Source organism: Prunus dulcis, chromosome 6 (assembly GCF_902201215.1).
Source record: "Prunus dulcis chromosome 6, ALMONDv2, whole genome shotgun sequence".
In the NCBI taxonomy this organism is placed as follows: domain Eukaryota; kingdom Viridiplantae; phylum Streptophyta; class Magnoliopsida; order Rosales; family Rosaceae; genus Prunus; species Prunus dulcis.
In genome coordinates this window covers 24421530-24448103 of record NC_047655.1, presented here as the reverse complement: position 1 = coordinate 24448103, position 26574 = coordinate 24421530, and the positions used below count along the sequence as shown (strand labels likewise).

The 26574-nt window shown below is 38.7% G+C and overlaps 6 protein-coding genes across 8 annotated transcripts; 1 reads left to right on the top strand and 5 right to left on the bottom strand.

The window, feature by feature from the left end:
- Positions 1-80: 80 nt before the first annotated feature.
- On the bottom strand, positions 81-3728 carry LOC117631532 (E3 ubiquitin-protein ligase HAKAI homolog). 2 transcript variants are annotated; one of them, XM_034364755.1, is made up of 5 exons: positions 3454-3728; positions 3275-3363; positions 2436-2800; positions 2146-2204; positions 81-1421 (listed from the first exon to the last, which is right to left on the bottom strand). In XM_034364755.1, the coding sequence occupies exons 3-5, from the start codon at positions 2688-2690 to the stop codon at positions 314-316; spliced, it is 1422 nt and encodes a 473-aa protein (XP_034220646.1). In that variant the 5' UTR covers positions 2691-2800; positions 3275-3363; positions 3454-3728; the 3' UTR covers positions 81-313. The 2 variants fall into 2 exon arrangements, with proteins under 2 accessions (XP_034220646.1, XP_034220647.1); XM_034364756.1 differs by lacking the exon at positions 3454-3728 and having other exon boundaries at positions 107-1421; positions 2436-2765; positions 3275-3365.
- A 394-nt stretch (positions 3729-4122) lies between these two features.
- Positions 4123-7406, bottom strand: LOC117632519 (mitochondrial uncoupling protein 1). The gene is made up of 9 exons (XM_034366017.1): positions 7039-7406; positions 6344-6562; positions 6131-6212; positions 5769-5902; positions 5557-5655; positions 5367-5471; positions 4839-4913; positions 4526-4612; positions 4123-4371 (listed from the first exon to the last, which is right to left on the bottom strand). The coding sequence occupies exons 1-9, from the start codon at positions 7120-7122 to the stop codon at positions 4336-4338; spliced, it is 921 nt and encodes a 306-aa protein (XP_034221908.1). The 5' UTR covers positions 7123-7406; the 3' UTR covers positions 4123-4335.
- A 2011-nt stretch (positions 7407-9417) lies between these two features.
- On the bottom strand, positions 9418-11296 carry LOC117632889 (probable sugar phosphate/phosphate translocator At3g11320). 2 transcript variants are annotated; one of them, XM_034366503.1, is made up of 4 exons: positions 10620-11296; positions 10146-10249; positions 9916-10056; positions 9741-9827 (listed from the first exon to the last, which is right to left on the bottom strand). In XM_034366503.1, exons 1-4 carry the CDS (start codon positions 11073-11075, stop codon positions 9779-9781), a joined length of 750 nt encoding a protein of 249 aa, XP_034222394.1. In that variant the 5' UTR covers positions 11076-11296; the 3' UTR covers positions 9741-9778. The 2 variants fall into 2 exon arrangements, with proteins under 2 accessions (XP_034222393.1, XP_034222394.1); XM_034366502.1 differs by having other exon boundaries at positions 9418-10056.
- A 409-nt stretch (positions 11297-11705) lies between these two features.
- Positions 11706-16152, bottom strand: LOC117632887 (neutral ceramidase 2). Its single transcript, XM_034366501.1, has 10 exons — positions 15823-16152; positions 15354-15705; positions 15006-15214; positions 14450-14806; positions 14098-14362; positions 13712-13982; positions 13488-13613; positions 13104-13167; positions 12733-12902; positions 11706-12586 (listed from the first exon to the last, which is right to left on the bottom strand). The coding sequence occupies exons 2-10, from the start codon at positions 15674-15676 to the stop codon at positions 12038-12040; spliced, it is 2334 nt and encodes a 777-aa protein (XP_034222392.1). The 5' UTR covers positions 15677-15705; positions 15823-16152; the 3' UTR covers positions 11706-12037.
- A 1057-nt stretch (positions 16153-17209) lies between these two features.
- Positions 17210-18582, bottom strand: LOC117632890 (60S ribosomal protein L35a-1). The gene is made up of 5 exons (XM_034366504.1): positions 18459-18582; positions 18326-18361; positions 18031-18259; positions 17883-17925; positions 17210-17418 (listed from the first exon to the last, which is right to left on the bottom strand). Exons 1-4 carry the CDS (start codon positions 18488-18490, stop codon positions 17884-17886), a joined length of 339 nt encoding a protein of 112 aa, XP_034222395.1. The 5' UTR covers positions 18491-18582; the 3' UTR covers positions 17210-17418; position 17883.
- Positions 18583-18670: 88 nt separating this feature from the next.
- Positions 18671-22165, top strand: LOC117633050 (protein SSUH2 homolog). Its single transcript, XM_034366721.1, has 7 exons — positions 18671-18905; positions 19025-19231; positions 19664-19730; positions 20320-20651; positions 20889-21030; positions 21268-21393; positions 21595-22165. The coding sequence occupies exons 1-7, from the start codon at positions 18884-18886 to the stop codon at positions 21977-21979; spliced, it is 1281 nt and encodes a 426-aa protein (XP_034222612.1). The 5' UTR covers positions 18671-18883; the 3' UTR covers positions 21980-22165.
- The last annotated feature ends 4409 nt before the right edge of the window (positions 22166-26574 follow it).

The window sequence follows — 26574 nt, the reverse complement described above, 5'->3', positions numbered from 1 at the left end:
GTCATGACAAATTATTGCCCAAACATGGGTAAAATAAAAAAAGCCCAATTGTTTATCTGTAGTTGGTGACTTCTCAGAACTGTAACTTGATAAAATCAGCCGGATATCATTCTGATTTCTGGGAGTGATATTGACAATTATCTATAAAGCAAAACCTGATCCAGGGAGGGAAACAAATACTCAGAGAGCTTTGGACCAAATAATAACAGTAACGAGTTCCACAGGGGAAAAAAAGGGGGGAAATTAAAAAGATGAAATGTTTTCTAGACTTGGCCACCACCATAGTCATCACGGGGTTCTCATGTTGCCAGTCCTACCCCTGTCCATCTCGACCGGTATCACCTTGATAAAACTGACGATTGAGCTGTGACATGTGAGGTGGGGGTGGAGGTGGCGGAGGAAGGGGCATGGGCTGTGATGCTAATATACCTTTGCCATCTCTTGGATCCATAGAATTTCCACCCTGCACTGCTTCCATTGCTTTGTTGGTCATATGCTGAGGATTGAAAGGCATACCCCCTGGATTCCGTCCGTATTCTCCTTGATAAAATGCAACTTGTCCTTGAGACTCTGAGGAGTTAGAGAAACCATCTGCAGTTCCTTGACCCCCTTGTGCAGCTTCAAAAGGAACACCAGCCTGCCCTGCATTCCAAGACTGTGGATAACTAGCAGCAAAATTCATGTTCCCCGCTGAACCAGGGGGAAAACCCAATAACGACCCCTGTTCTTGTCCAACATCTGGTGCTGAATCCTGCCGTGCAATCTCATAGGGAGCATTATAAAATGGTTGAGATCCATCAACGGGAAAAGGATAGGCAAATGGAAGGGAGGGCATCCGCACTTGATTCGAATTAATGGGAACTGCATAATTGGGGGCCTGAATGGAATGCATGGGTGGGTATTCAGAAAAGGGAGTCTGCTGCTTATCTGAAAACTGGCCAGATTCCTGCATTGTATTACCCACTGAATCATAGCTTTGTTGATGGAAGAGATTGTGGGGACTAGGCCTGTCAAAGCCTGGGGGACGACTGAGATCTGCTGGGTTATTCTGAAGTTGCCCAAAAGCTGGGGCTGGGTTGGGCTGCATGACTGGCCTTGGAAGCGACTGTTCTCTAGGCTGTTGAAGACGAGCTTTGTCCTCACGGTCATGGAGCTGGGAATTTGAACCAGGAGAAAAGACTGGCCTTGGTGGAGCACGGCCAGTGGATTCCGATACTGTACCTTGTTTGATACTCCGAGCTTCTGATTCATTTCCATCCATTTTGTCCGCATTTGGCTGAAGAAGGTAAGCATGGTTCTCGTGGATATGAGATTCAAATTCACTCCTCTTCAGGAAAGATTTCAGACAGTGAGGGGCTGCGCAAATAAAGATTCCCTCCATCAACTTGATCGTCTGGATCTTTTGGATGCGTTCATCACAACTGCTCAATAAATCATTAAAATTAGATGTTATCATTCATCAGTTAATTCTAATAGCTCTTTGTCAATAAAATACAATTTCCACAAATAATAATTAACAATAACATTAAGCACAATTACTGGCCGCGTGCTATTATAATTGGACGTGAAGTCATCCAGTAAGAAATGGAAAGAAACTCTAGATTTGAAATCCATTCGCATTGACACGTCTCAACATTTGGAGCAATTATCTTGCAGCAGGTGTATAAACTGGTCTTTTGTTCCTAGCCAAATATTTTACTTATACTAAGACTTGATCCTGTAACCATGGATCTCTTTCAACTCCTCATTTGTGTATTGTTAACTCTCAAGTGAATATTTCATCAAATTCAAAATGAAGTGAACTCAGCTGCGAGTAGCAAACCTCAAATTACATAGAAACAATAGTTGAAGTGCTCTTAAGGTACTTAAATTGGGACAATGCATTTAATGGTTTAATTTGACACAACTGTTGAAATGTATAATTTATTGAAGCAAATCCAACCCTTTAATGCATTTCCCCACAACTGAAGTCCCTTGGATGAGCACAGTCAAAAGGGTTGTTGGAGATTATCCAAAAGTCTACAATACTACAAGCCCAACAAGTTTGCAGACAGAAAAGGAACAAGTTTGCAGACAGAAAAGGAACAAGTTTGCAGGGAACAGATTCATGCTCTAGTATGACTATGTAAAGTTCAGAAATCTTACAGATAGCAGATCGAGTCACTCCTAGCACAATCCAGACAAAAGGCATGCTCACAAGGGCTCTGCAAGAACCCAAGCTAGTTAATATACAAGAGATCCATATCATGCAATTCAAGACTTATCTTCTAGCATTCACTTCCAGAGCATCTAAAGAAAAAATATATGAAGCTAAAGAGAAGAAAATAACACAAAGACCACATGGAAACCTAATCATGCGGAAGGAAAACTTTGAAAGAAAAAGAAATTTGAAAGCAGCTAGCAACTGTGGAAAGACAAATTTAGTTGGTCCATACCAGGCGTCCATAGATAGCAATTGGGTAATCACAGCGAACACAAAAGTGAACCCGTTCTCCAAGCTGGCGACGGGACCTGCGACCTACAGTCTTGACAATTGAAGCAATGGTTGACGCACCAATGCCCTTTGCGACAGGAAGATCAGCAAGGACAAGGTGGTCAGGGCATGCAACTGTCACAGTCTCCGCTGGCAAGGGTTTTACCCCTGCAGCACCCTCTGGGGGTGCAACACTCTTAAGCCGGATCTGAAGCATCTTTCACCCAACTGTCACCCTCTTTCTTGGATGTATAATGTTTGCGACCCAATATGGCAGGCTTATATCGTCTGACTGAAAAATGCAATTATGAGACTGAATATCTTCTCCTGTACATGAATTGAAAACGATACTTACTAATGATGGATTATTTAAACATCCATATAAACACACAGTTGGCAAGTGATTGCATAAACAAGGATGCATTTAGCCAGACTTGAAACTTGAAACTAGATTGACTAGAATTTGGTTTCATATTTATGTTATTATTTCTCACATTTATGACATTAGCTACGGAACTTGTGATACATTGATATCAAACAGCAACAAAACATACCAACATGTGAAAATTTCATATATTGCTTTGAAATTCTGTATCATGCAGAACAATAGCTAAGCACATTGAAAGTTGTAGCATGAAACTCTGTTTGGTTCCATGAAATCCACATTTGGGGACAATTATAGGGTTAGACGTTGGCATTGGGTTCAAATTCCAACGCCACATGTGCCCAATGAATACTGCATGTATCTCCGAAAAAAAACGAAATTTCTTTTCGAAAATGGTGAGAAACAAATCTACTTACCCGTAAGCCTTCTCACAAGCTCGTCGGCGATCGCAGGCCTCGAGCAGCTCAAGTCTCAAAGGCGCGGTTATCAGATATCACCGCAAGCCCTAATAAAATCCAATAGAAATTGAAATGAATTAGATACTGAACCAAATACAATAAGAAAACAAAGAAAAGAAGAGGAAATTAAGATATGCCTGAGCCTGATTGAGATTAAATCAGCGGAGAAGAAGAAAATGAAGCGGCAGGAGAAGAGGAACAAAGGGGACGCGGGAGGGAGACTGAAGAAAATTTGAAGAAGGAAAAAGAAGAGTTGAGGGTTGAGGACAGTTTGTTTGGGTGGGTTTGGCAATCCTTTTTCACCGCCTCTCTGCAATTCTCTTGAGTGTTGGCGGGTGCCTAAGTGCTCCAACTCGGAGGAGAAGAACAACTGAAGAAGAAGGGAATGGGATCTGGTTACTGGGTCGGGTCGGGTTACAATTAATGGGCAGTAGAATACGGCCGTGTACATGGCTGGGCCTGAGGGATGGTGTGGCCCACTTACGGTCTATCGAACCCATTTTTTATTTTTTATTTTTTATTTTGAATGAGAGTACGTCATCCTAAATGCTTTACTGTTCGTTTTGTTTAATTGACACCTTAACCGGAGAAGAGAAAAATCGATAAGTATTTGTCTGCAAACATCCAAATTCCAATCCATATCTATCAAAATGAATAGCTCTACTGTGTGATCAATATATAGCCACGAGGTATTATCAATCCGCTCATGTTATATTTGGCCCGTGTGGCAAAGAAAGCAATCAGTGCTTTATTACAATGCAAATCTTAATAATAGAAAAATTATCAATATGATGACAGAGGAAAGATATGTAATCCGGAAAACCATGATAATTATTTGTAAAACTTCCGAGTTTCAAGTTGACAGTTTTCCGTGAGAGGAATCTTCTCCTCAGTTAGCAAAAAATGCGATTAAAATGTTTTGTCTAGGGCCTTATTATTCTCTAAAACAATTATCATTTGCTGTAGATGCTACTACCCTGCAAAATCCACATTGTTGGCTTGACTTCATCACCTTGAACTTATGATGACTCTATACTTTTCACAAACTTCTTAGCCTGCCATGAAATTGAACAGATGAGAAAGCAATTCAGGCTAGTTAAGACGAGGTTTTAAAAGAAAAGGACAGCTCCACAGATAAGTTGAAAGGGTTCTCAGACCAAAGAGATGGAAGGGTGGAGAATAGAAAAGGGAATGTGATGCAAAATGTACCTGCTCAAGGGTTAGAAACATGATGACATTCCACGATCCTAGCCGTCCAAAATTTGGGATGAAGCCCTTGTAAAAGGCCAAAGGTCCCTGTAAAACATTGAATGTTATCAATAACTTGTTTAAATCCTATAGATAATCAACTGCATAACTTGTTTGAAAAAAAAAAAAATGGAATGCTCAACAACTTTAATTCCTACATCTCACTCATAAGGATACATAAATACTTGATTCCATAATTTCTTAACTTATTAAAGCAATGCTATGGTAGGAAGTTAAGAATATGCGAAAAGGTGCTGGAAGAAATTATTCATACATCATTCTTCAAAGTTTTGAGGAAACAATCAATTGTGCTTTTGTAAGCAGAATCTCCCATCATTCTTGACTTAACCTGAGAAAAGATGAAGAAAAGTAAATTAAATCTGATGTTGTATGATCCAAATAGAATAAATGCAGCTAAACCAATACATGCAAATAGGCAACCATATAAATGATTCCATGCTTCGCTGAAGTGGACCTAAATCGACCAATCAATAATATATGCACATTCTTTAGACACAAGACTAGTGTAGATCTTTTAATGATCAAAGCTTGGAGAAGAGTTTCAAATTATATAAAAGTACAGGATGAGAACATCAAAAGAAATGGTAAAAGTATTAACTGAGTGCATGCTACATCAGTATTAACAAATATGACGGTTGCCTTTCTGCTAATACACATGCTGGTAAGATCATTAATTCTCTTGCAGCCAGAACATGTAAGCAGACATAGTATGCACTAGATATCAGGAATACTTAATAGAGACCAATCAGAAAGATTTCGGATGTGAATGTAGATAGATTACCACATCAACTGGTGAGCCAATACAGACAGCAAAGAAACCTGCCCCTAGACCAGAAAGAAGATGAGTGACAACATTATCGGAGAACCCTGGAAGTTTCAGAAGTGTCTGCATGGAAATACATACAGATTAAAAAATAGTGACAAGAGTTCTGCATCAAAAGAAGAAAGAAGATTGTTAGTGACGAGCTTACCTCCTTCACTTGATCATAACTCGCTAGTTCGGCAGCATTAATGATGGAATTACGTGCAATGTTGGGTCCAATCCCAGTCCAGAGAGCCCCAACTCCTTCCTAATATTTTAGATTTTAAGAAAGTCAGAAAAATATAATTCAATTCCAACCCCAAAATAGAGCCTTTTTTTTTTTTTCTTTTTTTTTTTAAGTTTCCAGGATAGATGCTCAACCTGTCTCACAATGGTGGAATAGGCATTCAGTGCTCCAGAATAGCGCCTTGGTGCACCAGGGGGTAGTTTTCCTTCAGCTTGAAGTCTAACTTTCACGAGATCAGTTGGATTAGCCACTGTGATTGCTAGAGCACCTACAATAAACCAAACAGCAAAAGAAACACCAGAAGTGTAAATCATACTGCCTATCTTTCCATCTAAGAAAGGAAAGAAATAAAATCCAACTTCCAGACAAGTAAAAGATGAGACACCACTTGTACTAGAGAGAATAATACAAATATAGCGCAAAAGCCTTATTTCATTCTATCACAAAACCATCAGAAATCATATGTAAATTTAAAAGCATCCACAACCATGCTTACCAGTAGTTAAGGCAGCAAGTATCTTCTTTGTCAAAGGAACATCTCCGACGAAGTCACTGCCCCCACAATATAAGGTCTTAATCTGTAAAGCACACAATTGATATACTAGTTTTAGACATTAGAGAACACAGATATCACATACAATAAAAAAAAAATATTACACAACAAGTTTGCTTTATAAGAATCAAACGAAAAAACAAACTCGAGACGTACAGGATCATACAACCCAATTCTCAAACCTCCATATAGGCATTGACGATGTAATCCAGGTACAATTCCCTTCCAGAGTGCCGATAGACCTTCTTCCCTGGCTATGGTAGCAACTGTACCCAGCATACCCCTGTATTTAGGTAAGGCCACTACATCACCTGCAACAGCTTTCTTTTGGAGCTGAAGCCTAACTTTAGCAGTGTCCAATGGAATAGTACAAATCTGCATCAAGTTAATAAAAAGCGCTTTAAAATTTCCAGGCCCTTCTAAGCAAACAGTTGGAACATAGCACAATCAATTGTCTGCTTACACTGAATTGTGCGTGTGGTGTGTCCATACAGGATTTTCTGATCACAACAAGCTAAACTAAGATTCAAGGGCGGCATTGGGTTTCATTACACAGAAAATTAAACCGCATAGCAAAAATGTTATTTCTCAACGCAGTACAAAGCAAAATAGCTTCTTCTTTCTTCATGCAAAATTTTTGGGCACAACCAGGAACCCACATAGAAATTCACAAGCTTGACATAGCTGATATATCAGAGACAAAATTGATCACTAGCTAACACTTGGGTTTTGGCTCTTGGTTGACTATGAGATCAAAAACAGTGCACTAGATCCAAATACAAAATCTAAAACGATTCAATTTCGCATAAACAAGAGCGTGATCACTGATCAGGGTTAGATTGATTGATCACCTCTGCAAAACAAGCGGAGAAAGCGCTGCTGACAAAAGTTCCGGCGAACGAAATGTCAGATTTGGACTTGCTATCGGCCACCATGACTGACTGAGCTGACAAAACCAACACGAGGCCGAACGAGAGCAGAGATTATTAGGGTTTTAATACATGAATTGGAAGAAAGGGAAAAGGACCCAAATTGCCTAAATGGGTTTTCGTTAAACGGGATTCCCGGGAAAAGCAAATCACAACCGGAGGTTTTGCAATTGGGCTTTGCCTTCTAAGAGCTAAGCTCTCTCTCGTCAGTTTCTATCTCCATGTCATGCCTCACCTATTATTAATTTTCACTTTCGCTTTCCCCACCTTTTCACTTTTGGTATCTCTGTGGATGCTTATTCGGAAATTTACAGCACCCACCGTCCTTCAACCAATAAAACCCTGCCACGTCTGAGGATTATGGGCATATGGGTAATTGCGCAGCCGCAAGTTTAGAAGTTGGTGATGTGGCCTGTTTCAATTGGGGCAGATGCCAAATGCAAATGAATTTGCAGAAGAAAATATGGTAATTAAATAACATTATTTTGTTATCGGACTAATAAAACAATGACAAGTGAAAAAATTATTAAAGTTATTATACATGTAAACAATGACAAGTGAAAAAGTTATTATACATATAATGACACTATTGAATTGAAGTTGCATTAAAGTCTCCCTACATGCTAAATAAATATATTTATTCAGAGCCTAAGTTATTTTTCTAATTCATCAGGGGTCCTCTTAATGGGGGATTTTGGAAAAATCCAAAGAAGAGAGAAATTTTTTAAAAGAAGTCAAAATAGACAAAATTGCCCTTATTTAATTTTGGATTTCCTAAGGAATCCTTTATTTTTACTGTCTTTAATTTGAAAGTTGAGAGGTTTTTATGTTTTTTATTAAAAAAAACTTTGATTTTTTCTAAAAGTGAAAAAAAAAATTATGACTAAAACCTAAATTTACTTAAAAGATAAGGTAAGTAACTGCTATTAATCATAGGTTATGAATCCCTTGAAAAAGAGAATTAAAAGGTATACGAAAAGTATATTAATGGAGTCCAAATGGACCACTTGGGTGGCCAATTGGGTGGTTGATGTCAGGTGGGGGTGATGTAAGAAAGATGGAAGAATCGAAATAGGTTGGTAGGTAGTTGCATTACGCATCAGAAACTGTTTGCAGGAAATCTTTTCATCTTTGTTTGGAGGCAGTGCCAAATGAAATGAATTGGACGTTTCCTTGTGTCTTAAGGTATGGGTTGCGTTTGGCAGATTCGACGACACTCTTTTTACATATCATATTCGATGCTGCTACCAATTGCAGTCATCAGGCATATATAAGTCAGGCAGGGTCATCCATTTGTTCAAAAAGTTAAACAAATAAATAGCCCTCTTTTGCATACAATTATAAGAAATCACATTTCAAAATACAAAAAAAAAATATTTGGCTTTTTATATGTAACGAACTTCTCATTGCAAACAAATCACAATTATTTTTCATGTATGCCGAGTTTTTTTGTTTTTTTATTTTCGTGATTTTTGTTAAGTTAGTTTTGCCTATCTCTCAGTTTGTGATTTGATTTGAGAATGAGCCAAATCAATGTTCAATAGATATAAAAAAAACCAACAAATCCATCACATTGTTATTGTTGACGATGATTGCATGAATCAGGTCAATAGAGGAAAATGGACTTCACTCGGAACATGTTTGCATGAATCAGATCAATAGCCCAATTTGGTCAGAGCTCATAGGCCCGTCGCAAACAGCTAACACTTCAGCCCAATGTGGGAAGCAACTTGGGCTGGGTGGAGGAGGAGGGAGCCCTGTAACATCCACTTGAGTCTAACAACCACTGTAGCGGCTCAAGTTGCAACCGGCGATAATGACGACCTTCGAGAATCTCGAGAATCCACATGGTCGCATCTCAACTTCCTAACAGTCCTAAGTACCATTAGGGATTGACGTATTACTATCCAAACAACTATATAATGAGAAATCTTAAGTGTAACCAGTTATATACAACTATGTGTCTATCTCTCTCATCACGTGATATGATGAAAGAGACGCTCCATAAGTGTATACAAACATTGATAAAAGAAATCTTTCTCACAAATAAGGAGTGGATCTCACTCGGCGCAAGTATATGTGATTTGTTCTCTCTCGAATCTCCTACCTTTCATTCCTGATCCGCATTAAGTCTTTCTTACATTAAGAAGTTCATGTCTAACTTGACTGTCAAAGAGTTTCTATTCCTTCAATTGTATTTAGGACAAAAAATATTTAGATGCATCTTTTGTTTCCATTAATCGTACCACTTATTCATTGTAACACTAATCCTTAAATCATATATAACCGATTCATCTGAAGTAACATAACAATGATTGGTTGCACTTTGCTCACAAAAGAAAACCAAACTCTGTTCCAAAATGAGTGGAAAACCAATGGGTTGTGTATACAATTTTCCTACTGCTAGGCTGCTATCTGCTGGTGAGCTTCTATGGGGTCACTTTTTTCTCGGGAACTTTTCGTTTTTCAGTTCCCAGATAATAGTAAAAACACAACGAAGGGTATTTGGCCCCAAAAATGTGCTCAAGACATGCATATAGTTTTTGAGAAGCTTGAAGAGCATCTCAACTATACCTCTTCTTGGCTTCACTGTACAAAATAACTCCAAGAACAGTGAGAGCATAGCCCACCATCCCCATTAACGACACCGGATTTTTAAACATCAGAATCGAGACAACCACAGCAACTGCCCCTTTGGCATTCCCCAGCACCTGGAGGGTCAAAGCGCTGGTGTGTTTGGTGACGAGGAAATTGGTCAAGTTGACGAAATATGCCAGAGAAGAATTGAAGAAGAGGTACCAAATAAGTTTGACGTCTTTTCTAGCAAGGTCTATTGTGATCCCAACCACATTTTCCTCCATAATCAGGGTTGCAGGAAGCAAGCACGTTACAGCGATTGGCGCCATGTACAGCAGCAAGTTCATGGAGTTCAGCCTTTCCCTGGAAAAGAAAAAAAAAAGTTTGGAATTGTGCAAAGACAAATTATAATAAAATTGTGATGCAAGAAGGAACAAGGAGAAAACTGTTACCCTTCAGAGGAAAGCAAAATTTCCTGATGTACTGACTTGAATGCCCTTGCAGCTGTAGCTGTAACACACATAATAAACCCAAAAAGATGGAAGCTTGGTTCACCCTGCAACCAAATAAAAGTATATGTGAAACAGAGGATCTCAATAGGGCATTCACGATTTCAATCTCCAAACAAAATCCAATTGCAAGTTTGCAACTTTATCTGATTACATGTTAATTAGTACAAGGTTTATACACAACGAAAAATTAAAAGGTACATTCGCATTCTACATGATGATGTAAATGACACAGTTAATTTTACAGATAGTTTAACATGTTATATTGTTACATTGTAAATATTAAAGGATTTTTGCATAATCAATAATTAGATTAACAGTGTGATAACATATGCAGTTAACAAGACGAGATTTTTCATTACCTATTTCTTTTTTAAAAAGCACAGATGAATAAAATAAGAGAAGAAATTAGATTACCCCACTAGCAATGATGACACCTGTAACAACAGGAATGAGGGTGGTGTAAGTAAGCCAGGCCTCCCTCTTCTTGATGATAAAAAACGCAAAAACGGCGGTAAAGAAGGGAGTGGTGGCGCCAATGGCCTGATTAAACGACACAGGAAGGTACCTCAACGACACGTTCCCACAAACGACGGAGAAGCAGAAAACGACACTGAGCCCCGAGATCTTCGCAAACTGTACCTTGGACTTCACGGTCTGCAGAGGAACCACCTTCATCAGAGCTATGGCGATGTAGCTGAACAGCGTACAGGCTGTCATGTGGCAGAGGGTGAGGAAAATCGGGTACTTGAAGCCGTAGTTTGTGAGCAAGTACTTGTTGAGGAGAAGAACGCCGATGTTGGAGCCGTACCATGCGACGACCATGCCGATCGTCGTCCATGGGATCGGCGCAGTCGTGGGTTGTTGAGTCATAGGTTGTCGGAATTACAGAGAGATAGAGAGAATTGAAAATGGATTGAATTTGCAGAAGGAGAAGGGTTCAATCAAAGGCGCGAGCTTTGGGAAACAGAGGAAAGATAGTTAATGTCGTAACGGTAAACGGATCATGCCAGTTTCATGGTTTAGCGGGGCCCACATAATGTGGGACATGATTTTGTTGTATCTTTCATCGGACGGTTGATGTTGGGGCGTGTTCTTTATGCGGCAGGATGTTTTTTTTTCAGGTTGTTGTCAGCTTGAATTTGTTGAAAATGGTGGAATTGGACTAAAAGGCGCAGCGTTTAAACGACCTTGTCTGGAGGACCTTTCAACAAAGAAGACAGTGAAAGAGGCAGAGAATAGTATTAATTGCATTGTAATTAACTTCTAATTGAGATTAAGATGTGGATTGCCGGCCTCGGATTCCTCAAAGACAACGTTAAGACGGCAAACTTTGGTTTGGTTTTAGATTTGGACTTTTTTCATTTGGTTTTATATTCGGCTACAAATGCATACCTTAGACTTGCATTAGGACTTGCCAAATTGGGTTTGCCAACTATTTGAATTGGTTTTTCCAGCCGAAGTCAAAAAGGAGAATAAAATATGAGAATATATCCATCAATCTCCTAAAAACAAGACAGGAGGCTTCAAACTGAAGAAACCAGAAACGCAACAAGGTACCAAGATAATGACTACATTTGTCCATTAACTACTGTCTAATGGTAATAGTTACTCTTGAGGATAAATTTCTCAACTTTGGTTCTAGGAGCTGTAAAGTGGTAACTCAATCTGTTGAATGAAAACAAAATTAGATATAGGGGAGCGCTATTAGCACTACCTCATGCTGTATTGTGCTGCACTCTTGTGCAGCAGTACAATTAAGCCTCGTGAGGAGTGTCGTTTAGCGCTCCCCATAAAACATGGCTATCCGGTCTACATGCAGCATGTCTACCTGCCTATGCCACTACAAAAGCACTAGAGGAACCTGTGAAATGGCGAATCGACCCAAACAGCGCCTTTGATGCACCAAAATGGCTTATCCTGTACACACCTGAAACTGTGGTTTTTGGAATCCTCCATTCTATAGTTGCATGACTCTGAGGACTGAGTTTTTCAGGCCTTGACCACTTAAACTTCAAGCAAAAATCATCATCATCATAGGCTGGAACCCATGTCTTCCGGTCCTGCAGAATCTCAACCAGTGCAAATGTGCCTTCAGTCAGGAGGTCATTCCTTGGGCAAGCAGACCAGAAGGTGGCTGTAACAACGTCACCCCTCTTGAAGGTGGAATTTGGAGGGACATCAGTTTTAATATCCCCAAATTTAACACCAAGAGAGGTTGTGTCCAGAACAACGGGTGTTAGTAGGCTGATTTGCTTGTCAAGGAGGTCGGGGGGCGGTGGGCCTGGTTCGACAGTTTGGCCATTGATGAGAGCTGTTGCTAGTTTCTTGAACTCTTGAATGTAAGCTTCAAGTGTGTGCGGTCCATAAAGAGTGGACGCTCCCTGAAATGTGAAAGAGAATTAGAATTACAAAAATTCCCAAGTCTGGAGGACTTACATAATGCAGCTTAACGGACAATTTAATACCAGGTGATATGAAAGACTCTAGTAAGAAAGACAATGGAAGATGAAGGATGAGTGACTCGAACCTCATATCTCTGCACTTTGTACTCTTCAAAGGTGGTAACATACTGTGAATATGTATTTGTTAGCCCGGCAATGACTACATGGACATTGTTGTCAAATTCTTTCCTACCTCCAGAGGTAAGGACCCTCTTAACAGCATCACGGAGCCGCCTTCCAGCCATAGTTGTAAATTCTGAAAGAAAATAACCAATATTATTAGAAATACATCCTCACTTGCTGTGAATAAAGATAAAGTCCACCAACAGAAAAAGATGATATGAAACTTCTTTAGGCCAATTCTTGCTCAGAATATAGGAAAATCCTCTCGAGCATTCAGTGCAGTGGGAATAACAAAGTTAAGGGCGTCAGTAGAATATAATAGGTTTGCTTTCACCTCCAGGTACAGAGAGAATGACAAGTTGGCCAATTCGCAAAATTTGAACTGGTAGTATTGATGGCTGCAGAAATAATTCAACCACATCAAAATTAAAAGAAAACTAAAGATGCAGACAAATTCTGCAGATATTACACCCTACAAATGAATATCAAATTATCTGCAGATATTACATCCGACAGTTGCATTGTCTTTGATGTTGTAAGTAAGCCGAGTGATAAATATGCTGTGTTGCACTGTTTTATAATTCTTCAGAAGGAATAATTTACATGCAGACCTCAATGGGATGTCCCATGGAGCATTCAACGTGTCCAGTTCTTCCACAACCACTTTTACTCATAGGGTATTTTGATATAAAAATTGAAAGCCAAAATACAAACTTACTGCCCAGTCATATGGTTCCTTCATTTCCCCAGTATCAAGTAGAATAGGCTTTGGATGCTGGCAATTGACCTGCTCTTGGTCCGGTGCTTTCAGAAAGTCCCTTACCAATCTCCAGAAGGCATTTCCCTAGAGAAGCACACAAGAAGAGAATCATCACTTGAGTTATTTAACCAATTAAGGTTTTTATATGAAGAAGGGTCAAACATGCTCCAGAAATTTCTTACCTTGTCATCTCCCTGCTTGAAATCAAAAGCTCCAGGCCCATCAGTGGTTCCTGCAGCAAAGGCAAAGCCCATGGCAGCTGGGCAAGTTTTCACCACCTCATTAGGCCCTCCAACTTTAGGAAGTGAGACCTCAAGGCTTGAAAAATCTATGTATGCATGTTGGAATCCAACCTTCCCCTTCAGCTTCTCAGTTGCTTTGTCAAACAGTTCGACAGCTTTTCTGAATTGCCTTTCTCCTATTATGCGAGTGCTCTCAAATTCATCAGGGTAACTGCCAAATGAAGAAAAAGGGGTTTAGTTTCAGCCGAAAAATGAAAAAGAAAAAATGTTTGTATCATATATTTGACCATTGTATGAAATCCTAAAGAGATTGTAGAAACATGTACCCTGGTCCTCGGCCATAGCACAATTCATTTTTACCATTGCAGGTACTGTGATTGAAATCACATGGAAGTCCAGTGTCTATGCAAAAGGCACCAAGAACATTTGGGCTTACATCACCACAATTAGATTGACAGAATGCAGATACAAATTGAGGCCTTTCAGCTTTCATTAAGGCATTCCTAACCCGTCTTGCAACACTTGAAAGCCTTGTCACGATTCGTCCTTGAGAAGACTGAAAGGAGGCGGCAAGTTTCATCAACTCATTTCCTGTTCCAAATGTACTATATGTTATTAGAAGGGAAGAGGCTTGAGGCACAGTCTACATTAAATCATGGACAAAAAGATTTCAATTACCATTTCCATTATCTTTAGGAACTAGGCTTGAGACTCTTCTGGGGACTCTGCCAGTACCTGATCTATTGGAAGATAGACCATCAAAACCTCTCACAACACCATGCCGTTCAAACCAGTCCTCCATGAATCTAGCGGCAGCTCCTTTGTTATCCCCACTTATCAATGAGTTTGTACGACTCATGGAAGTTCCATGAGTTGCAAACCAGTTAAAGCTACCGACAGCGCCCCACTCCTTATCTTCAAATTTTATGAGAGTCATTTCTTTATCAACATCAAACTTATATTTGCTCCGCTCTTCTGCAGGATTGCTGAGATAAGCACTTGGACTACGGTTCACACCAGCATTTAAGAGCTCTCCTATGAAACCATGAGGACAGATTAAAATAGCTTCAATTAGGGAAGCTACTCAATATTCATCTACTTATATAAGAAGGGTTCACTCTATATTCCAAAATTCGGCTTTGGAGAAGATCAAGCAAAATTACAAATGGTCATTCAAGGATATAATGGGTAAACAAGTTACAAGAATACAGTAATTATGAGTCAGTTTTCTTACCTTTGTTCACAAAAACTGACCCTGGACGAAGGTTTTCATGGGCTTGGATTATGCTTTTCTCAATGCCATCAACAAGAACATCAAATGACTGTCTTACAAATCCAAGAGATGTAACAATATATACAACATATTGAAGGTAGCCCCCAGGCCCAGCATGAGTGTGAATCCCACTAATTGCCACATTCTTCTCTGTATAAAGCTCCCCATACCTTTCACACACACACCCAAAAAAAAAAAACAAGGAGCAAAATCTCAATAAGAAAAAAACCAAACTTTTAAATCTCAATGAGTAAAAAATCGAACTTTTTAAAGAAATAAGAAACGTCTAGTACCAGGAGGGTTCTGTACCTCACTTTCAATCTCTCAAGAAGTTTAATTGTTACAATTTGGGAGGCCATGCAAGCATCAAGGTTCACGAAAACTACACGGTTGCCCTGCTGTTCTGCTACAATAAATGTACGAGCTCTGAGCCTGAAGTGAATCCCAGATGCAGTCTGCTCAGCATTTGCATAACCCATCATATTAACATCAGCAGCAGGACCTGTTATGTCATAGCTTCCAAGGCCAATCAAATAATTGGAAGCTGATGAGGAAGACCCCTTAACATTTTCTAGTATCAACACCAACAGGAAAACTCTCAACAACAGTGTGGTATGCTGAAGAGAAAACATCTCCTCCTTAGCTAGCCTTTTCCTGTAAACTGAGAAGTGGGAAATGCTTCTTTCAATTCATTCTTTCCTTCACTCAAAATTTAAACTCTAGAAGAAGAAGAAGAAGAAGAAGAAGAAGAAGAAGAAAAGTAGATGTTTAAACTTACCTAGATGAATGAGACAACTTCAACTTTGACAGTGAGAAAGTCAGTAAAACCAAAATCCAATAACAGATTTATTTAAGGAGAGACTTTCCGGTGCTTTTACGAAGACGAAGATTCTTCGTGTCATGCGGGGTCATTGAAAGGAAAGCCATAAACAGAAGTGGATGAGATGAAAGACTTTGAGAGCAGCAAGATTTGGGAACTACTACTTCTGTTGGCGCTATTACTGAAACGCACCGCTTTATATATATGCAAACCGTCGGCATGTTTCTGAAAGTGAGTGGGGAGAGTGTGAAAATGTTGAGCAATTTCTTCAGCTGAATTTGTTTTTATTGCTTTGGTAGGCCAGGAGAGCTCATGAAGTCATGATTGCAAAGAGCTAGAAAGAAAAGCATGTGGCGCACGAGAAGTAAATCAATGTGGATGCGTACAGGACTTGAGTTGGTAGAGGCAGTGATGAGCATTGTGGCTGTGGTGGATATGAGCACTGAGAAACCAACCACCCCACCTTCTTTTCTCTTCATTGTCCTCCATCCTTCAATGGAGAACATAGTCGATCTACGTGACACATTGAAATTTAATGGCATGTTTACTTTTTCTGCAAGGGGTATTTGAAATTATTCTCATCCTCGACTTTTCATATTTACTTTATCTGAAACAGGTATTTGAAATTATTCCCATCCTTGATTTTCCATGTTTAACACAAGAACATTAGAATCATTCTAATTCCCGAATTTCTATGCATTTGTTAACACAAATGAAAGAACATTAGAATCATTTCAATTCCCGACTTTCTATACATTTGTTAACACAAATGAAAGTTTAAGCAGGATTGATTACTTTCTATGCATTTGTTAACACAAATGAAAGTTTAAGCAGGATTGATTTGGAAGGCATAGTTGATATCGTATAACATGCCACAAAGGAGATACGAGAATGAGCCTCATTCATTCAAGAACTACGACTATAGTTCTCTACTCAAGTTGCCGAAACTGCATTTTACATTTTCATAGTTCCACAACATCTAAAGGCCTAGAAAGGCTCTCAACCATTCATCATCTCTACCACGGCAAAGGAATAAATACAGAACTCCCCACCAAACTCAGCACTTCTCATTAGCGCTGTTTTCGGTCCAATAACCGCACCAATGTCTTCCAACCGATTACTGTTCAACAGTGGTCAGCTTGGCTCAGAAACTGACCATTACCACTACCGGAGGTTGCAGTTTTACCGCATTGCGACAAAACAGATGTGTCTTGCTTTATGAGTCAAGGCTCCTAGAACATAACATTGTACTTTTGACAACATAAGCCTTGTACATTTTGGTGTTCTTTTCTAAAGGTAATACACGCCTAAATAACATGCGATAACTGTCTCACCCAAAAAAAAGTGCGGATAATTGACGCTGGAATGGAAATAAACATAAAACGAGTTTAACAAGGTGCATATTCAAGGCTAGCAACAAGCATCTTAATAAATGTCTCACGTTCCTCAGTACAATAACATTTTGAAAGTCTAAACACGATTCTAAATAGAGTAAAACCAAAACTTCAAATGCTTCACCTCCAATCCATTCCATCATCTACATTAGCCACATACCTGCAAAACAAACGAAAATATTGTGACTACAAGAAACGGCAAAGTGCAAGTACCAAAGGCAATTAGTTTACTCTCAAAATTATGAAACCCAATCTCACAAAACTATCAGTCCTTAAGGAGAATCCACCCATTTGCATAAAATAACCAAATAAATCGCATAATTGCGAAAACAAGTAAAGGAAGAAAGGGCAATGCTGCTTTCATTCGTAATCTTTGTTCAATGGGTATTTGTTTTATAGAAAAACAACATCCATATCTAGTTGAGCAGTGGGTGATTGTTATATTAAGCTCTTCTACACAGAAAAATCTACTCAGGAAATTTGTTGGAAGCAACAACGCAATAGAATATGGACCATAATAATTGAAATCGCAATGCACCAAAACTGATCATTTCATTTGTTCAAACACCAACTAAATTCTCAAACAAAACACTCAAAACCATAAAAGGAAAAAAATAGTGGTACCTCAAATGTTGCTGGGATACATGAAAACCCTGACTCTAGCTCCCTGTTCAATTAGCAAAAACAGATCAATCAACAAATTGAATTCCAAATAATCACATCAATCTAAGCAAAACAGAAGATTCAAGCTTTCATAAAGTAAAAACTTTACCATGGACTTGGGGGGAAGATTGGACTTGAACTTGGCGCGAACGACGCCACTGTTACCATGAGGCCTAGAGACCTTGCCCCAAATGCAACGGTAGTGGCTGCCGTTCTTCTTCACCTTGGCCTTGTATATGTACGCCAAGCGCTTACCAGCGTACCAGGCCACCTCTTCCTTAGTGTTCACATTCTCGATCTGAATCAGCGACGCGCTGGGGTACTGATTCGACTTGGACCTGTAAAAATCCAAACACCCTTAGCTTCAAGCCCAGATAAGAAATTTATGAACATCGTTTCAGTACCTCTTGTATCCAAGAACAGTTCCTCGCACATAGAGTCTGCGAAACAATAAAAAGTCAGAAAAATGAAGGAAATTTAGATTTTCTTAAACTAGTTGAAGAAACTAACAATATGGAAGTTGAAGATTTTGAGGACCTGATGCGCTCTCCTTGGCGGCCCTTCACCATTTTCGAATGAGCTATGTGCCTCTGGTGCTGACTGCTGGTGTTTTAAGGAGACGGAAACCCTAGCCGAAGACGGAGAGGTTTATATACGGAGAGAGGAGGTCTATGGTGTGAGCGAGTGCAATGTTCAATTAGTGTACTCGGCCAATGTTATTTTTGGGCCTATTGGGCTTAGGCCCAGGCCCAATTATAAAACCTTTAGCGGTTCGTCCTTTCCCTCTATGTACTGTAGACCCAATTTGTCTGCCGCACCGCAAACCAACCCTTCAATTCAATGAGATAGTTTTGTTTGACTCGATTTCATTTCCTTACTGGCGAAGCAAAAATCGCCCACACCACACTATTATTCAGTCGATCGGTCTCCAGCTCTTTTCTTCATCACCGCATTGAAGAACAATGGAGGAGACTCTGCTTTCTGGTAAATTCTACTTCCCAATTGCAATGCTCTTCAATTGGATAGATTTGAAACTTGAGTTTATATTTCATTTTTATTGATGGGTTCTTTTTTGTTTTTGTGTCGGGGGCCATTGAGTGAAGAGCAAAGAAGTGAATTGGGAGAGAAGGGGAGTGAGAAGTGGAGCTCGTACCAGTACGTGGGAAGAGCTGGCTCTGTGATTCCGACGGCTTCGTTGGCCGGAACTGAAGTCAGCGTTGAAGAGATAAGGTCAGCGGCTGCTGATTCTGATCACTACCCACCTTCTATCCATGCCGCTTTGGTTAGTTCGCCGGAGCCTGATCCTACTGGTACTTTTTGTGTTTATATCCCAATTATGCTTTTTGCAACCTGGGTTTTGCGTTTTGATTAATAGGTAGCTATCAATTTTTTTATTTTAGTGAGATTTCTTCCAAAATTAAACACTTTTTTTTATCTGCTGTTTGGCCGCTAAGAATGAGTGAAAAACGAACTTAAGGTCTATGCTTTTTAGCTTTGGAATTGTTTTGAGATTGAGACCAGGAAAGCTTCCACTCAGCTGATTCCTCTAGGACAATATGGCTAAGTTGATTACATAAAATGTTGGATTAATCGATTTTTCCCGTTCTGATTTGGTACTCTCATCGGGCAAAAGAGGGTTACAACTTAAAACAATGGACTTTTAAACCAATGATCTTTGCTGTCTGCCAATTATTGTCATCAGATGTATTTTGATGGATACAAATTGTGATCCCTTTTTGCAGAGCAAGCTGTCGCATATCAAGGTGGATATGGAGGAGGTTTTGGTGGCACCACAAATGAACTCCATAGGTATGTTTTAGGCTCATAAAGTACTAGGGAAAGTCAAACTCCAAACTCCTAAGTGAGAAGTTCTACTGAACTAGATAACTTCGTTCATTTCAATATGTTTTGTATTACTAAGGGATCATGTCTTGAATTGGCTTGTGGAATGGGTCACAGATTATAAGGACTTTTAATTCATTTTTTCTATATTGCTTTTTTGTTTCTTTAAAAATGAAAAACTTGGAAATGCCTGATAATGATGCTGAGGTTCAGGGGCATGAGTTTTAGCTCAAGTGACATGGGGTAGGGTGGGAAAGTGGTAGGTCTTGAGTTCGGGGGGATCTCTGAGCTCTCCCTCTTTTTCAGGCAGGTTTCCCCTTGTCATTTTTCTAAACCCTAACCTCTTCCCTCGTGCTCAGAAGATTTTTCTTTTTCTTTTTCTTCATTTTGTAACTAACCTTTTTTTCTTCTTATATACTTGCGTAAATGTTTATATTAACCATTTTACTAGTCTCTGGAAACTTCTTGTGGCAATTTTCTCAAGTCTAACATTGTAGTGTGATAGAAACTGCGTTCCCTTCTGAATTTTCTTTCTAAACAAAATATTTATGTATAGGCAAATACTGGATGAAGTAGAGATACGAGAGTTGCTCATTGATCATGTTGGCCATAGATGCTGTTGGGGAAGTCGTCCCGCACGGACCTGGAAAATTCAAAAAGTGGAAGATTGCAACGTTTATGTGGGAACACTAGATACTTTCATTGAAGAAAGGGAAACCATCAGAGAAACAGAGCCAAACCTTGGTGGCAAAATTGATGGAAAGGATAAGGGACCAGAACTTGGAATCTGGGAATTGGATTTAAAGTCTCAGTTTCCTGTTTTGTTTATACCTTATAAAGAATCACGGGAGATAATTCCTCATTCTGAGTCCATTGAAAAATGCTCAGGTAAAGATTCTGGAACTATGGAGTCATGGTCAATGAGGTTGAACTTTTGACTTAATAAATGTTCCAATTTGTATTTGTATAATTCTCTTATATATTCTCTTGTAAGTACCTCTTTATGTTCTATTTCTTCTTTGATAATTTTTTGGGTATCATCTAGGGACAAAATCGTTCCCATAGCTCTATTTAAAGTTTTTTTTTTTTTTTGTGATCTAACAAAATGCTCGAAAAGATTTGCAGGTTGTGCAGGACGAGGAGATTCTGTGTGTCCTACATGCAATGCAAATCAAGAACCTGGATTCTACAAAGAAAATCTGATGACTCAGTGTTCTGCTTGTCATGGAAGGGGTTTAATTGCTCATAAAGATGGATCTGACTCCATGTGAGATGCTTATGTCTGCCTCATCTAATTATAAATAAAATTGTGTTCTAATCTGGCTTCTGCCTGTAATATGAGGGCCATCCAATATAACCTTTTAAATTTCGTCCTTTATTCAGCATTAGATATTTTAGACTTTTAGTCTATGTAAATAATGGAAGCAGAATAACTTGTAATTGTTGAAACAGGATGCCAATTACTGAAATACTGTATTAACTGGTGTGGATATTGTCTATGCAGATGTGGGAGTTGCAATGGCAAGGGAAAGATCCCCTGTGCAACTTGTGGATCTCGCGGTCTAATTAAATGTTTGACATGCCAAGGGAGTGGTTCTCTTTTGACACGCAATGTTGGCCTTGTTAGATGGTATGCACAGTCGTTTGTGATAATAAATTTCCATATTATTGTCTATATATGGAAATATTCCGTATCATTTCAGAAATTTCTATGACATGTATTTGGAAATGGTTTCTGGTTGTCACATGGAAATGTTCTCTTTTTTCTGCTTATGTAACATCATCCTGCACGAAAATTCATTATGAAGTAAAACTATAAATTCCATCGCAGGAAGACACTTTCAACTAGAAAGGTGAGTGCAACAAGCGGAGCAGCATCTGTTCCAGATGAGGTTTTCCACAGAGCCAAAGGAGTCCAGCTGTGCAACACCCAGGCATATCAATGCACTCCAGCCTTTTTTGCCGACTCTTTCTTTCTTAATCAGTTCTCTTCCGAAGTCATTGCAGACAGAGCTCCTGTACCTCGCACTGCAAGGGTGATAAGTGAGAGGCACACCATCTCCGTTGTGCCGGTGACGCGTGTCACCATGGCTCATCGTAGCCGGTTGTTCAGCTTCTACATCATTGGGTTTAGCAGGGAGGTGTACTTAAAGGACTACTATCCCGCCAGGTTTTGCTGGGGCTTGTGCCCTTGCCTGGAGTGGTTGAAGTTGTAAGTGCTGCAGTTTGTCATCTTCAAGAGTGCACAGTTGTAATTTGTTTTTCCTCCTACCATATTTGTGAGTGTTTTGCTCGTTTTGGTGAGAATAAAATACTGGTGCTGCATCATGAGAGAGTGGAATAAAATACATACGTGAATAAATAATATTTATGGTTGATAATAATCCATGAGGCGTTGTCAAGTTCTTGAATGCTTTCCAAATGGAAGTTGGCCGATCCCTTTTTGTGAAATTAGTTATGTGTGCCAATATCGAATTAATGGGAACTTTAACAGAACTCTTTATGTGGAGTTTGTTGTTGCTTTGTTCAATCAGTGGCTTCAACATGAAGTAAAATTACCCAGATAAAGCTCATGACAGATTTGAGAAAAAACATTGTTCCTTAAATTACCAAGCAAACAAATACCAAACATGGCAGAACCTCACAAGGGTCCTGTCCTGTGTCTCCCATATGACTCGCACCAAAATCTGTATGCTGTCGTAGGAGAAGAATTTGCATGTCATTATGATAACACTATTTTGCTATCCTCAACCAATCACGCACGTCTATGTTGGAGTCAATCAAAGCCCACAAGGGTCACTTGACCCTTCTCAACATTTTGAAAACCTTATATTTGTCTATGTTATCAAAGTTGTTTTATAGTTATATTTACTGTTGACCCTTCTCACAAATGTAAATTGTTTATAATAAACATGAATATGATCCATATTTGTTTGCATGTCTTCATAGGTCATTTATATGTGTGTGCCATAGATTTTATTTGATTTTCTCATTCTATCTAAAATCAACTTTTGATACTCTTTCATTATTTTTAGGTTGTTAGAATTTGGGTTATACTTGCTAAGATATTAAATTTGTGATATTAAAATATAATCATTATAATGAATTCTTAAATATATTTTCTTATAAAAACTTAAGTTTAATGTAATTATAAAGCTATTTAAAGTTAGCCATTCTTGATAGAATTCCTAGTTCGGCCATTGAATCGCGTAATGTGATTGATTGAAAATAGCAAAATAATGTTATCCCTATTATTTTTTTCTCGTGTCATAGACTTTGCTGACATGGGGCATGCATCATGCATGGCTTTTTGCCAATATAAATGTTCTGTTTTCTTTTTGGTATATAAAAATTGAGTTTGGTTTGGAATTTGGACCGTAGACCATGAGAAGAGAATAATCTTCCACCACTTCCAAGTACAAGTGTCCCAATTCAACCACCGCTGTTGCTGTCAAAGCTTGGAAAGAAAAACACTAATTTGTAGGTTAGTGGAGGCCCATTCCCCCAACTTCACAGATCCACGCACGTCAATTAGTGCAAGTCGATCGATTGGCCAAACTTCAAGAATTCAGTGGACTTGCGGTACCGCCTGGATCCACCAAAAATATATTTGCTAGGCGTGTGGACCCTTATAATTATTTGATTCTCATATGATATGATTGGATACACAACCATTGTAGCTCTTATTTTTTCTTATTTTTAAGTCCTTAGATGGGCGGAATTGAAAAAAATAGTACCCAAATTCAAGCAGTCTGTAAAGAAACATTTCGGGTTTCTTGACTTGGAAAATTGAAGCAAAACAGGCATGGTTACCTGAATTTCACTATAATGGTTGAATAATAATATATCCATTTTGACTTGCATTTTGTTGGCCACCCTATTTTTATTTTTCTTAGGTCATGAGGCAAGTCTTTAGGCAATTATAGCTAGGGCATAAAACATGGTTAGTTGGGTACCCATGTAAAAATAAAATGATTAGTCTCTTATTATATATCTATTTAGGCATGATCTCCGCCACAATCATCTTATAATGCATCGTTAACTTCCACTAAATTTCCACACCCAAATAAAATCCACTGAAATTCCAATATTTCTCTCCCCATGGGACACTCCCAATCCAAGTTCCCATCCACATTTTCCAAGACACTCAAAATTCATCTAGGACCTTTTCCACTTAGAATTTTTTTTGAAAAAATTGAAAATAAATATTCATAATTTATCTGGTTTTATTCTAAATATATTCCATTTATTATTTATTATTTTGGATATTTTAGATGAGACCAAAATGATTTGACGATATTCATCCTAAACGACAGGACGTGCTTAGCTTTACACTCGTTTCCGCGTTGAATTTTAATCAGGGCCCTCACAATCCCACATCCGATTGGCGCCGCACTACACCCTCAAAATCCGCACCGGCAGCCACCGTCTCATGATACGTCATGGCCCGGCTCCACTCATCACCGTCTGATCCCCAACTCCATCATCACGGTAAATAAACCAACCGCTCCGATTTAATCCCAAACAATAATTGTCGCCAATCAAATCCAACGGCTATAAAGTCAGAGAGGGTCACAATCCTGTTCCAACGGTTAGATTTATCATGTGCCGACTCGAGACGGTACGGTAATAACTTAATAAGAGACGAAATATGATTGTGTCTGTATGCGAAGCTGGAACTCGTGACTAGTGCCACGTGGCACGTTGAATTTCTCTATACTGTACGTAGGCTGGAACGTCAGTCAGACGGCTACGTTCCGTGTTCTATGATAAAGTGACAGAGAGGCTGAAAACGAGAATCGAGGAACGTTCCAAAAGGTTGCAACACTAAACTTGAGGTACTATATTTTGCACGGCAGAGAGTTTATGTGTAATGTCCATAATACCCTTTATGATAAATGCATACACACCCAACTCCCCTTCTTGTTTGGTTTAAATTTAAAGTACTCTCAATTACTCGCCAACATGTCCATAGCTTAGTAGTAAGAGTATTTTGTGCAAATCAGTGATCAAGGGGGACTCGGACTTGGGTGAAAGATGGTGGGCATATGACCTTAATCAACAAGCTTAATCCACACACATACGAGGAAATTATTTAGTCGTCTAATTAAGGAAGACAAAATATTTAATACTTAATGCATCGTTTAACGATAAGCACAATATCAACCTAAAAGGACATAACCAACTAAAATATCCAAATTCATCAAGAAATTTCAATTGCAAATAGCAAGGAAGAAACAAGAAAATTAGATCAAAAATGGAAAATAACAAGCCCAATAAGCAAGTAACTTGGAGATTGAATGTAGATAAGTTTACATGATTTGGCAGAGTGTGAATTATTGTGGTGATTAATAGATGAAAAGCATTCGATGCTAATTGAAAGTTGAAACACATCATCTCCACAAAACCATAAACTTTTTAAGGCACATAGCATGCATCTAGCTGATGAGCCTCTGATGTTTTTGCAGTGGATCTTCACTCAAACTATAAAACGGTGTCGTAACAAATACTAGTCTATCATGTCTGGCTAGACAGCATAATTAAACTAGAAAGAAGTAGGTTTCTTAGGCCAAAAGTCACTAAACCATTTTGACCACACACACATGGGAGAAAAACGAAAACGTAGGGGAGAGGTCATATATATAAGTTGCATGATGAGAAATGTGAATGATTGAGTAGACTCCCTCAAAGTAGGAGGCTTCTTAATGATTGATTCCATAGGGCTGGTTTTCATGCCCATTTTATGTAAATAGTTATAAAGGTACCACATAACTTGAAGGCATTGACATGTCGGATTATAACTTATAACCATATATACAAGTGATCGATGAGCAATATATCTGCGTTATTGTGGAGTTTGTTATACACATGAGTTATGACCTAAATATAAACAAATAAAACACTGTCATTGTTACATTATTTGGGATTTAAGAAGTTGGTATGTTCATCCGAAATCAAATCCAAGTTTTTCATGAATTAGCCCTCATCCTTAGCAATCAACATACTAATGGAAGGCAAGTTATCAACTCATATTACCTAGCACAAAAATGCTTCACTTTTGAGTGCACTACAATGACAAAAGCAAAAAAACCTCAGTCACTACAAGCCAAAATAGTCAATCCCATTATCCTTCTCAACAAAAGTTTAATTACCCGTACTGCTCTCTTGTTTTATAAATTTGGCGTTTATGATGAACTTTAAATAATAATAATAATTACAAAGCCGCCAATTGGATTAAGATACATGGAAGATTAGTTTATAATATGCCAAAACTAATAGTTTGATATTGTACCATAGCCATGTTAAAAATTGTCCCACTACAACAAGAAGCTTGTACCTTAAGTTGTTAAGAACATTTACTCATGCACTCGAAGTTCAATATTCGATTTCCTCTTTATCCAATTTAGCTTATATCAGAAAAATTATCTTACAAATTTACACATTGGATGTCGCCATTACCCAAAAAAAAGAAGAGAAAATTTAGCATTATAGATATTTCGAAAGTACCATTGGGTCTCCATCTAGCACAACTACCCTCATCTTTACTTGACAAAAAAAATATGAAAATTAGGGTTACAAGAAAAACATTAGAAGGTGAATTAAGTAACGTAATTTTTCATTGCCAAAAAAAAAAAGTAAAATTTTCTTTCTAATTTTTAATTTTTGTGGACATGAAAAAAACAGGTGGATTTTGGTTAAGCACGTTCTCTTAATCCAACTGATTAGGCAAAATACCATTTTGATTTTTCACTAAACAAGAAAACAGAATGGCACCGGATAGTGCATATGGCGCACCGTAACAGACTCGCAA

Coding starts and splice junctions, on each gene's coding strand:
- LOC117632887 (XM_034366501.1), bottom strand. CDS start 15,676: ATGTTTTCTCTTCAGCATACCACACTGTTGTTGAGAGTTTTCCTGTTG. Junction 15,215..15,353: donor CTTGAGAGATTGAAAGTGAG/GTACAGAACCCT, acceptor TGTGTGTGAAAG/GTATGGGGAGCTTTATACAG. Junction 14,807..15,005: donor GTCAGTTTTTGTGAACAAAG/GTAAGAAAACTG, acceptor ATGGTTTCATAG/GAGAGCTCTTAAATGCTGGT.
- LOC117632889 (XM_034366502.1), bottom strand. CDS start 11,075: ATGACTCAACAACCCACGACTGCGCCGATCCCATGGACGACGATCGGC. Junction 10,250..10,619: donor GTGTCATCATTGCTAGTGGG/GTAATCTAATTT, acceptor ATTTGGTTGCAG/GGTGAACCAAGCTTCCATCT. Junction 10,057..10,145: donor ATTTTGCTTTCCTCTGAAGG/GTAACAGTTTTC, acceptor TTTCTTTTCCAG/GGAAAGGCTGAACTCCATGA.
- LOC117631532 (XM_034364755.1), bottom strand. CDS start 2,690: ATGCTTCAGATCCGGCTTAAGAGTGTTGCACCCCCAGAGGGTGCTGCA. Junction 2,205..2,435: donor TTGCTATCTATGGACGCCTG/GTATGGACCAAC, acceptor GGGTTCTTGCAG/AGCCCTTGTGAGCATGCCTT. Junction 1,422..2,145: donor AGTGACTCGATCTGCTATCT/GTAAGATTTCTG, acceptor TTTATTGAGCAG/TTGTGATGAACGCATCCAAA.
- LOC117633050 (XM_034366721.1), top strand. CDS start 18,884: ATGGAGGAGACTCTGCTTTCTG. Junction 21,031..21,267: donor AAAGATGGATCTGACTCCAT/GTGAGATGCTTA, acceptor TTGTCTATGCAG/ATGTGGGAGTTGCAATGGCA. Junction 21,394..21,594: donor AATGTTGGCCTTGTTAGATG/GTATGCACAGTC, acceptor ATTCCATCGCAG/GAAGACACTTTCAACTAGAA.
- LOC117632519 (XM_034366017.1), bottom strand. CDS start 7,122: ATGGTGGCCGATAGCAAGTCCAAATCTGACATTTCGTTCGCCGGAACT. Junction 6,213..6,343: donor GAATTGGGTTGTATGATCCT/GTACGTCTCGAG, acceptor TGTGCTTTACAG/ATTAAGACCTTATATTGTGG. Junction 4,372..4,525: donor TGTTTCTAACCCTTGAGCAG/GTACATTTTGCA, acceptor ATTTCATGGCAG/GCTAAGAAGTTTGTGAAAAG.
- LOC117632890 (XM_034366504.1), bottom strand. CDS start 18,490: ATGGTGAAGGGCCGCCAAGGAGAGCGCATCAG. Junction 18,362..18,458: donor CGCCAAGGAGAGCGCATCAG/GTCCTCAAAATC, acceptor ATTGTTTCGCAG/ACTCTATGTGCGAGGAACTG. Junction 18,260..18,325: donor ACTGTTCTTGGATACAAGAG/GTACTGAAACGA, acceptor GGATTTTTACAG/GTCCAAGTCGAATCAGTACC.